Below are 12,140 nucleotides of genomic sequence, written 5' to 3'. Positions count from 1 at the left end.
CACTGTCAGGCTTAGACGTACAACAGATGATTTACACTTCAAGATCTTCACTACCTTTTGATTGAGAATGCATTGAAGAAGATGATACAATAAATAAATGAATGAACAAGGTGCAGCTAAGTTAGACTACCTCTTCTAGGACTAGCCAAACAGTTATAAGTATACATTTTATATCACTTTTCAACTGAAGCTTCAGTGTGGAAAACAACCAAAATAATGTACTGTATACAGGATTCGAAGAAAAAAACTTGTACAAGAGAAAAGTGTTTTAAAATTAAATAATAAAGTACTGAGTAAAATGGTAGCATGCATGCAATCACCTCTAGGGCTTCAAGATCTTCAGGAGATGATTTAAGTGTTTCCTCAAAACGCTGAAGCTGAGCCTATGAGATTAGAACATTATATCAGTTTAACAGCAGCCATAAAATTTTGTAACAAATAGAGTAAAAGTTGATTAAAAAAAGAAGCATAACTCAAATTCTCAAACTAATGTCCAATGGACTTCAAACAATTAAAGGACCTGTGATAACATGAACAGGAAACTACAGCAGTAGTAAGTATCTAAACAAGCATCAGTACTCACTTTTTAATAGAATTGTCACTGTATTATATCACTAAGCAGCATCCATTATTCATCTTGCAGCCTACTTTTTTCAGAACTAAAATTAGCCTAGTAAAATTTTCTACCTCAAAACTGGCCTTCTCATCTGCTGTAAGCTCCGACTGCTCTACTTGTTTCTGTCCACTTCAACCACATCACCAAATGATAAAACAATTTCTTTCAGAAGCACATTTTTTCCGTAGTTGTAGAACTACATGTACTCAAGTCAAAGCAGAATTTTTCGAAGGAAAGCAATTAAATCGTTTAAAATGAAAGCAATTACAAATAACCATTTTTGACCAAATGGAAATTTAATTAAAAATACTAATTGACTTATAGCTTACCACCTGACTCTTAAAACACTTTTAAAAAATTTATCAGAAACATAATTTAAATATATGCCATCTGCAAGTAAAACACAAGTCACAATAGAATTGCAGGGATGGCAATCCTTGCCCAATATTCTTTCTTTCAGCAACATTCTGGCCAGAACTTATGCATAAAATTTAGCAAAAAAATAGTTCTCTCTTCATGAAGGTTCTAAGGAAGGTGCAATCTGCCCAAAACCAACATGGAACCTAGAAAATGGATGGTATCAGCAGGATGAAAATATTCTACAAATTGATATAGATATTATAGAAGTCAAATAACAAAAATTAGATATGTTAGTAAATGGCAGTTATCCATTATTTTACTGTTAAGTACAGCCCTTTACAGGATTTTTGTTTTAATTGAGAAATCAGTTTATATTACTTCAAAAAATTATATACATACAGCCTAACATACAAAACGCGCAAGAGGAAAAAAACACTCCTTGAATAGTCATCAAATTAGGCATTAACATGGTAAGATGACCCTGTAAAGTCAAGCAGTGTTTAATAGGTGACCATTCAGTTACTATGTCTAGTTCAGCCGAAATGGTTAGGGAATTAATTGGCAAATTATAGGTATAATATTTTTTGAAACAATCAGGGAAAAATAGGATTTCCAATAGAACGCAAAACAATGTAGACAAAGAGACAAAAACCTTCTTTTAAACTTAGGGCATTCCCATAACATAGAGATATAGAAAGCAAATAAAATTAAAATAAACTCGTGAATTGTAGAAAATATTTTTTGTCATTTATATTCATATTGTTGATTGCATAATCAACTATTCAAATAACTTTTGAGAGGGTAGTCATCAAACCTAAGAGTGAGATCAAATTTTAGTCAAGTTGATGAATGATGCAAGAGCATCTTGGATTAACTTGTTATCCTACTCATCTTTGTTCATTCTGCATGTTGGTGCTGAGTTACTATAGCTCTAATGGTTGTCGAGTTACTATAGCTCTAGCGAATGTCAAGTTACTGTAACTCTAGTGGATGTCAAGTTACTATAGCTCTAATGGGTGTCGAGTTATCGTAGCTCTAGTGGATGGCGAGTTACTATAGCTCTAGTGGATGTTGAGTTACTGTAGCAATCTAGTGTTGACTGAGTGTTACTTCAAATGTCGAGTGTGCCTGCTGGTGCTGAGTGCCAGTATTTGTCTTGGTCCTTCTTTGACCAAGTTGTTTGTGTCTCGTTCCAATTTGGGCCAATCTTGCACGTATTTAATTTCGATATTGGTAGTTAATATTTGATGTGAGCCAACTTGTGGTTGTGCATGCATTTAAATTAAGGTTTAATTTTGTGATAGGCCGACCTGTGGCCGCACAAGTATTTAAGGAGGTCTAGGATTGAGTTTTAGAGCAGAACGTAGAGGATGTGAAGTTCGAAGCATATGTGTATGCAAATCCAAATTTGAAGTTGGATCATGGATTTGAATGTATTTTGTATCTGGTTGTAACCCAGAAGGCCTTACAGCTGGGCATGTATGTTGATTATTTGGTGAATCAATAAAAATGTTTGCTCTTCTTTCTCCTTTGGTTGTTGTTCTTTGTGTTGTGTTTCTGATGTCTTAACTCTTGCATGGTGGTTTGGATAGCTGGGTGTGTCTTTGGCTGTGGTTTTTCATCCCTCCCTGCATTAGGTGGTATTAGAGATTGAGGTTCATCCTCCTGGTGATTGGATCATGTATAACCCTGAGTGAATTGGGTTGCAGGGTTGTAGATCTGCGGATTTCACCTATAACTTGCAGAGGGTTACGATCTTGCAAGAACTTGATTTGTAAAGATGGTTCGAGGTAGAGGAAATGTTGATAATGCAATATTGGATACATTGAGACAAATTGCAGCCAGATTAGATGCGGTACAGACAACCTAGAAGACAAGAGCACATCTTGATGATATAAGTGATGATGAAGCAGGAGCACAAAACCCCAATTTAGAACCTAAAGAAGATCAAGATGAGGCAAGGTTGTTGAGAGTGTTGTCTCGGGAAAATTCAAACCCTGTTGTAGAAGTTGTTCCTTATGATGAAAAATTGGACACCAATGTTGTGTTGGATTGGATCTCTGATATGGAGAAGTTCTTTGAGTATGAAAATACTCCTGATAATAGGATGGTGAAAATTGTTGTTACAAGGTTAAAGGGTCATGCCTCACTGTGGTGAGAGCATTTGCAAACTGATAGATAAAGGAGAGGAAAGGAAAAGATCAAGACTTGGCCAAAGATGGTAAACAAAGTAAAGAACAAATTCCTTCCTGCTGATTACCAAGTTAGCTTGTTGAGAAAAATACAAAATATAAGGCAAAAAGACATGAGTGTGAAGGAGTATACTAAGGAATTCTACAAATTGGACATCAGTCTAGACGTGTGGATGATGATGTTGAAAAAATTGCAAGGTACATAAATGGATTGAGATCTGGAATTCAAGATGAAATAAGTTTTGTGAACTTGGAAAGTGTGCAAGAAGCATACCAATATGCCTTGAAGGCTGAGGAGATTTTGACAAAGAAGCATGAACAAAGACAAAGAGGTAGAGGTGGTAGATTCCAAAGAGGCAGAGGTAGATCTTCTGGTGAAAGTGGCAAATCTGATAATTCTATACAAAATAACGGCAAATTTGAATGGACGAATCATAACAAAGGCAAGAACGAATGAGAAGATGGTAATTCTTATCGAGGAGGTACTAATTCTTACCGAGGAAGAGGTAATTCTTATTCTAGAGGTGGTTTTCATGGTAATTGTTTTAGATGTGATAAAGAGGGACATAGATCTTTTGAATGTAGATCCTCTCAAAAAGAGCAAGGTAATAGAAATCTTGTGATTCAAGGAGATGATGAGGGTTCACCAAGTGGACTTAAGGTTGGAGAAAACCTGATGGTGAGAAGAACCTTATGTAATAAGGGAAGTGATAAGGAACCTATTTTAAGGAGAAGTCTTTTCAAGACCAGATGTAAGATGGCTGGAAAATGTTGCACGGTGATCATTGACAATGGAAGTTCTACAAATTTGGCATCAGAAGAGTTGGTTACAAAGTTGCAATTGCAGAGGCTGAAGTAACCTAAACCTTGTCATGTTTCATAAATCAATGATGAGCATAAGATATTGGTAAGTAAGCAATGCCTTGTGAAGTTCAAGATTGGACATTACATTGATGAAGTTTTGTGTGATATTATGCCTATGGATTGTTGTCATATTTTATTGGGTAGACCTTGGCAATATGATAGATATGCTATACATGATGGAAGATTGAATCAATATACTCTTTGGGTGAATGGGAAGAAACAAATATTGTTGTCTTTGATTGAAAGTCCAAATGAGGTTAATTGTACTACTATAAAAATTTGCATGGTTAATGGAAAACAATTTGAAAAGGAAATGAAAAAGAATCAAATTTTTTTTGCTACAATTCCAAGAAGACCGAGTTGTGTCAATAGTAACCGAGTGTCAGAAAGCAATGTTAACCAAGTGTCAATCACTGGTAACCAAGTGACAGATAGTAGTATTGACTGAGTACCAAAAGAAATTGTTGAATGAGCATAAAGTGATTGTTGTAGAGGATATAACTGATGGTTTACCTCCAATGAGAAGTATAAGTCATTGTACGAATCTGATTTCTAAAGCTAGCTTGCCAAAAAAAGCACTCTGAAGCTAGCTTGCCAAATAAAGCACCATATAGATTAACACCTATAGAGAATGAAGAACTTAATAGACAAGTGCTTGAGTTGTGGTAGAAAGATTTGATCAGAGAAAGTTTGAGTCCATGTGTTGTACCTACTGTATTAGCACCTTAAAAAAATGGTGAATGGAGAATGTGTACTGATTCCAGAGCTATTAACAAGATCATAGTGAAATATAGGTTTCCTATACCGAGGATGGATGACATAATGCATTGTTTGAGTGGAGCAAAATATTTTACAAAGATTGATTTGAAGAGTGGTTATCATCAAATCAAAATTAGAGAAGGTGATGAATGAAAGACTGCTTTCAAGACAAAAGATGGTTTATATGAATGGTTGGCTATGCCTTTTGATTTGACTAATGCACCTAGTAATTTCATGAGGTTGATGAATGAAGTTCTAAAAAGACTTTTGGGTAAGTTTGTGATTGTTTATTTGGATGACATTCTGATATTCAGTAAGACTAAGGAAGAACATCTTGAACATGTTAGACAAGTATTGCAGAGATTGAAAAAGGAGAAGTTGATGATTAATTTGAAGAAGTGTTCTTTTATGCAAAAGAAGATTGTGTATTTGGGATTTGTGATTTCAGCTGATGGTTTGAGGATGGAATATGAGAAGGTAAAAGCAATTTTGGAATGGTCTACACCTGAGAATGTGGGTGAGGTAAGATCATTTCATGGTTTGGCTAGTTTCTATAGAAAGTTCATAAGAAATTTCAGTTCTATTTGTAATGTTATGACTGAGACAATGAGAGAAGATAAAAAGGAATTTAAGTGGACACATAGAGCTAATAAAAGTTTTGAGACTTTGAAACAAAAGGTTGTTGAGTTACCTATATTGGCTTTATCTGAATTCAATAAGGTATTTCAAGTTGAATGTGATGCAAGTGGTAGTGCAATAGGAGCTGTATTAAGTCAAGAAGATAAACCTATTGCTTTCTTTAATGAAAAGTTCAATGATGCTAAAAGGAAGCAGTCTATGTATGATCAAGAGTTTTATGCTATTGTTCAAGGATTGAAGAAGTGGAGACATTATTTGATTCCTACGGAATTTGTGTTGCATATTGATCATAAAGCTTTACAGTACTTAGGAAGTTGGCATAAATTGAACTAGAGACATATAAAGTGGGTTGAGTACTTGCAGAGTTTCATATTTGTCATTAAACATAAGAGTGGAGTTACTAACAAAGCTGTTGATGTATTGAGCAGAAGACTTTCTTTATTGACTAAGATGAAGGTTGAAGTTCCTGGTTTTGAAGACATGACAGAGTTGTATGATACTGACCCTGACTTTGCTGAGGCATAGAGAGAATGCAGAGCACCAAATCTAACACATCAAATAAGTAAGTATGGTGAGTATTTTATTCAAGAAAGTATGTTGTTCAAAGGTATGCAGTTGTATATTCCTAGAAGTTCTATGAGGTTGAATTTGATTAAGGACAAGCATAGTGGTGGATTGGCTGGACATTTTGGAATTGATAAGACATTGAGTTTGTTGAAGGCTAAGTATTATTGGCCACAAATGTATAAGGATGTTCAGAATTTTGTAAAGAGTTGTGGGGTTTGTCAAGTTGCAAAAGGAGTAAGTCAAAATACTAGTTTGTATACACCAATCACTGTTCCTAAGAAACCTTAGAGTGACATCAGTATGGATTTTGTTCTTGGATGACCTAAGACAGTGATAAGGTATGATTCTATATTTGTTGTGGTGGATAGATTTTCTAAGATGGCTCATTTCATAACATGTAAGAAGACATCAGATGTTGAGCATGTTGCTGAACTTTTCTTCAAAGAGATTGTGAGATTGCATAGATTACCAAGTATTATTTTTGATAGAGACAGTAAGTTTGTTGGTTATTTTTGGAAAACATTATGGAAGAAGATGGGTACTGAGTTGAGGTTTAGTTCTACATTCCATCCACAGATAGATGGATAAACAGAGGTTGTGAATAGAAGCTTGGGTAATTTGCTGAGATGTTTAGTGGAAGATAAGCCAAGTAATTGAGAAGTAGTCTTGGCACAAGCTAAGTTTGTATATAATAATTTTGTGAATAAGAGTACAGGGAAAACACCTTTTGAGATTGTTACTGGAATGCAACCTAGAGATATATCAGATTTGAGAGATATTGTTGGTGAAGAAAAGAGAAGTGTTACAGGGGAAGAATTTGCTGATTTTATGAAATCTTTGCTTAAGGAAGTGAAGTTGAGGATGGAACAAAGTAATCAGAAGTATAAGGAGAATGCTGATCAATTTAGAAGACATCATGATTTTGAAGTTGGTGACGAGGTGATGGCTCATTTGACGAAAGGAAGATATCCTATTGGAACATATAGTAAGTTGACGATGAAAAAATTTGAGAGTGGTAATGATTATGAAGTTGAGTTACCTGATGACATGGATATACCTCCTATATTTAATATTGATGATTTGTATAAGTATCATGAGTCAGATTATGAAGTTGTATCAGAAGATTATCCTAAGAAGTAGATTGAAGAAGTTGAATAGATATTGGATTAGAGAGTTGGCAAAAGCACAAGGGGAAAAGATTACTATGAATATTTGGTAAAGTGGAAGAACAAACCTATTAAAGATGCTTCATGGATTTCTTAATTTGAGTTGGATTCAGCTCAAGTTATGACATCTCAATGATTTAGGGGAATCATTTCTTTCAACCCCGGTTGTTTGATGCAAGAGTATCTTGGGTTGCTTTGTTATCCTACTCATGTTTTTTCATTCTCCATGTTGGTGTTGAGTTATTGTAGCTCTAATGGTTGCCAAGTTACTGTAGCTCTAGTAGATGCCGAGTTACTATAGCTCTAATGGATGCCGAGTTACTGTAGCTCTAGTGAATGTCGAGTTACTATAGCTCTAACGGATGCTAAGTTACTGTAGCTCTAGTGGATGTCGAGTTACTGTAGCAATCTAGTGTTGACCGAGTGTTCCTTCAAATGTCGAGTGTTCTTGTTGGTGCGGAGTGCATGTATTTGTCTTGGTCCTTCTTTGACTGAGTTGTCTGTGTCTGGGTCAAGTTTGGGCCGACCTTGCACATATTTAATTTCGATATTGGTAGTTAATATTTGATGTGAGTCGATTTGTGGTTGTGCATGCATTTAATGTCAGGTTTAATTTTGTGATAGGTCGACCCATGGCCACACAAGTATTTAAGGAGGTCTAGGATTGAGTTTTAGGGAAGAACTTAGATGATGTGCAAGTTGGAAGCATATGTCTCTGGAAATCCGAATTTGAAGTTGGATCATGGATTTGAATGTATTTTATATCTGGCCATAACCCAAAAGGCCTTACAGCTAGGCATGTATGCTGATTATTTAGTGAATCAATAAAAGTGTTTGCTCTTCTTCCTCCTTTGGTTGTTGTTCTTTGTGTTGTGTTTCTATTGTGTTAACTCTTGCATGGTGGTTTGGATAGCTAAGTGTGCCTTTGGCCCTAGTTTTTCATCCCTCCCTGCGTCAATGACGTACCAGAGATAAAAATGAATTGTAAAAAATAGATTTTTTCATTTATATTCATATTCCTAATTACATAAGCAAATATTCAGTGAGCTTTTTAAGAGGCCATTAATCAATTAGTTGGCTAAGTTTGAGATCAACTATTAGCTAAGTCTATGAAGTAACTAAGATCAATACTTGTCAGATTTTTTAAGAGGGCAGTCATCAAATAGTTGTCTAAGTTTGAGATCAATTATTAGATGACTCTATGAAGTAGCTGAGATCAAAACTTATTAGACAACAATCTAGCTACTGTTAGGAATTTATTAAAAGCCTAATTTACTAGAACTAGAAACCATTTTGAAATGATCCAAGACTTTCATTTTGAGGCAAGGAATTTTCAAGGGGTAGTTCAAAATTTGAGAAAGATATTAATTATAAACTATAGGGGTTCATTGCTTCCCCACTAAAAGGCCATCTTATAGTGCATAATAGTTACAATTTTACAATTTGTGTATAGTATTAATTATATATTTGATCGTACCAAAATGCATGGGGCAAGGTTTACGGAGAGCTTAGGTCATTTTGAAACCGCGATTTTGAACAAATTCATTAGCTACTTCAACACTATCTCGATGCCCCTCACAATTTACGACAATTTAAGCCCTTTCAAATGTGGTTTATGACCAGCATTGCTCCTCCCACTTTGTTTAGGATTTTCAAGAGGTCAAAAATAAACTAAAAGGACAAAATAACAAATCGATTCCATTTTGAATCTGCATTGGCTTCCCTTTTGTCTTAGAATCAACGTTAATTCTAAGTGATTTGTCAATTCTGTGAATTTTTTGTAGGGTTTCATAGGCCATTCCAATGATTTTTTACGATTCTTGCCATTTTTTAAGGACTTAAATATGATTTTAATGTGCTTTACATGCAGGGTCATTGAAAATAGGGTCATGAATCATGATTTTACAAGAAAAAAATGAGTGGCTCTAGAATTTGGGCTTATTAGGGTATAATCGGGATATTTTGCAGATTATTGCTTCTATTGTTCAAAATTTCAAACAATCTTTATGCCATTATTGTCAAGAGCATAAGTGCTTCTGAATGGACTTTTAGCCAGTGTAACCCGGGTGCGCGCACCCGGGTCAAAACCCCGGTGCACCCGGTGCGCGTAAGCACCCGGTGCAGGTGCGTGACGCACGCGAGTACCCCCGCCAGGAGTTTTTCTGCTGCCGCACCCCTGCCGCACCAGTCAAGCACCCGGGGGGGACACAGTGCTTGGGTGCTTGGGTGCACGGGTGCTTCCTGGGTGCTTCTCGAGTGCTTGCAGGGTGCTTCCTGGGTGCTCGCGAGGTGCTTCCTGGGTGCTTCCCGAGTGCTTGCAGGGTGCTTCATGGGTACTCACTTTGATATGGCTATGATACATTATTTCATTGTTTCATGCTATTTGGCTCATTGTCATCATGAGCATCTTTATGATATATGATATTCATAGAATCATATTTGAAGAATGAATTTTGAATCTTGCATCTTGAACTAAGTTGATTTGTTAAATGGTCATTAGTAATGGTTATGAAGTTTCAAGTTTCAAGTTTGAACTTATGGTTTGTGAATCACATTTCAATTTTCTCTTTCCATTGTATTCAACTATATTTGGTATGTTAATGTTATATAATATATTGAAGTATCATTTCATAATTAGCATTTTCAATCATATATACTATGCAACCCCGTCCCTCCACTCCCCCTCCTCCCTTACCCCCCCACCCCCCCTCCGCTCCCCCACCGCCGCACCCCCGCCGTCCCCAAATTGAGGCTTTTTTTTTTCCGCACCCGTAACTCGTCCCGTCGTCCCCCCACACCGCCGCACCCCCGCGCCGGGGTAACACTGCTTTTAGCAAGTTCTAGTACGAATTCATTAATCCCTTTTCATTTCTCATACCTATCAATTAGTTTCATTTCTTTATGTTACACAAATCATTATTAATGGAATGTTTAGTCAAACTAACCTGTACACTCATAAGCTAAGTTACCAGCTAAGGTTCAGGTATAGGGGTTCAAGTACACCAATATGGTAAAGTTTTTGGGGAGTTGGGCTGACTTTGGGTATGTCAATTTAAAACATGTCAAATCATAGATTTTAATATATACATGTTCACTTCAAATAACCCAAAAATATACCTGAAAAAGAAAAATATATATATATATATATGCATGTTAATAAAACCAGATACTACTTGATGATAAATTTATTAAACATATTTACATGAAAATTGTATTTTAATTCAAAAATCTCAATAGATATCAATTAACACTTTAAAAACTAAATAAATAATTAAAGATAGACTTTTGTACATAATTAAAAAAATTTAACATAGGTTACTAAACCATCAAGTTTTCAGGCTGGTTCTGGGTACAATTTGTTCTAGAATAAGACACTAATTTAAATCATGTGGATTTGAACAGGGTTTGAATTTTATCCCTTTGAAACATTTGGAATTGTTGCTCATTAAACCAAAGAGCTTCCACGCCAAAAAATGCAATTCACTGTGCGGGTCCCATTAGACCCTTTCCCCCCATTGGAGGATAAGACTCCACTGAGAAAACTCTCTGAGATCTACCCGTATCTCCAACCGTGGGTTCTGAAGCTATAGGTCTCTGATCTGAGAACTATGATTTCCATTGAGGACAATGAGATGACTTGTGTCTACGTTGTTCGCAAGAGAAACACTCTCCGTTGAAACTCCTCTGCACTCTCATTGCACTAGACTATTGAAAACTACCTCCACTAGCATAAGAATGCATACTCTGCGATGGCTGGTTAAACTGGTTGTGCTTACTACACTGAGAGTCCCTAGAGTGTGATCTGTCGCCACCACTCTTTGCTAGAGGATAAGATCCTCCTTGCTGCTAATTACCTCCAGAAGGAGGCTTCCTACTACTACTACCCACTCCCTGATTACCTTTGGACCCTGATGTTGCAGGTGCTCCCACAAATCCTCCATGTCTTAAGGTGACACTCTGCTCTACTGATATAGCCCGATGTATCGCTTCCTTGACACCTTAACACCCCCAATGAGATAGTTATTAAGGCCCTGAATAAAATGGTGTTTCACCAGTGGCAAGCTATTACTAATCCCCACATAAGGTATAACCTCATAGAATTTCCACTCATACTCTGGTACGGTCATAGTGAACTATCTCAGGTTGTGGAATTCATCTATTCTCTACTGATGCCATTCCTCTAGTAGGAATTGCTCACGAAAGTTCTTTAGAAATAACTCCCATGTGACAGTGTTCATGTCTATACCTAGCTTCTTCTTTTCAATAGTACACCATGTGGCTCCAAAGAGTTCCAAGTGGGTGACAGCAAACCTCGCTTTGACATTAGAGTCAAAGTCCTATATAGCAAAACACTTGTCTAGAGCAATAAGCCACTGCTTGGCCACATAACCTGAACCTAGCCTATTAAAAGCTTTGACCTTGGACCTCTGAAGGTCCTTCATCTGAGCAGCTACAATTGACCTTTATCTATCAATGTGAAGGTCCCTTGACCTATGCCTCTCCTCATTCCCTACATGGTGTGAGTCCTGATGATCAACACCCAAGGGAGAGGTAGGCAATCCATAATGGTCCTCATCATCTGTCACAAGTCAACTTCCTCTAAATCTACCTGATTCTCCCCGTTATGTTCCTCCCTGTTTTCCTTTTGAACAGGACTATCCCAAACGGGCTCATGCACACTAGGATCCATGCCTCACCCTCGGCCTCTACTACGGCCTCTAACTACAGATATTGTTGTCCTGCAGTTTGTCACCACAAAATGTTGCTAACAGCATAAAACTTTTTCAAGCTAGTTTCGTGTTTCTCTAAGTTTGAATTTGATATTTAATTGTTTAATGTTGATCGATTGATCCATTTCAATTCATATTTCAAATTGTTTTTCTGAAGGCCTTCATCAAATCTTTTTTGTTTTGCCTTTTGTCGAGCATTTTCTTGATTTTTAAAGCCTTCATCATTTGTTCTATGCTTTTGAGTTTG

The 12,140-nt window shown here is 36.5% G+C and overlaps 1 protein-coding gene across 5 annotated transcripts in view; it reads right to left on the bottom strand.

The window, feature by feature from the left end:
- Positions 1 to 12,140, bottom strand: part of LOC149580246 (Tetratricopeptide repeat (TPR)-like superfamily protein) — a 344,359-nt gene that overhangs the window by 123,106 nt on the left and 209,113 nt on the right. For all 5 annotated transcript variants that reach the window (XM_089790050.1, XM_089790051.1, XM_089790054.1 and 2 more), the window contains 2 exons: positions 688 to 745; positions 321 to 383 (listed from right to left, as the gene is read on the bottom strand). In XM_089790050.1, the coding sequence (XP_089646176.1) occupies positions 321 to 383; positions 688 to 745 (121 nt within the window). The remainder of the gene's footprint in view (positions 1 to 320; positions 384 to 687; positions 746 to 12,140) is intronic.

The sequence above is a fragment of the Cupressus sempervirens genome, chromosome 1 (genome assembly GCF_028749045.1).
Source record: "Cupressus sempervirens isolate cs-2001-9-10 chromosome 1, ASM2874904v1, whole genome shotgun sequence".
NCBI lineage: Eukaryota > Viridiplantae > Streptophyta > Pinopsida > Cupressales > Cupressaceae > Cupressus > Cupressus sempervirens.
This window is presented reverse-complemented; position numbering and strand designations above follow the sequence as displayed.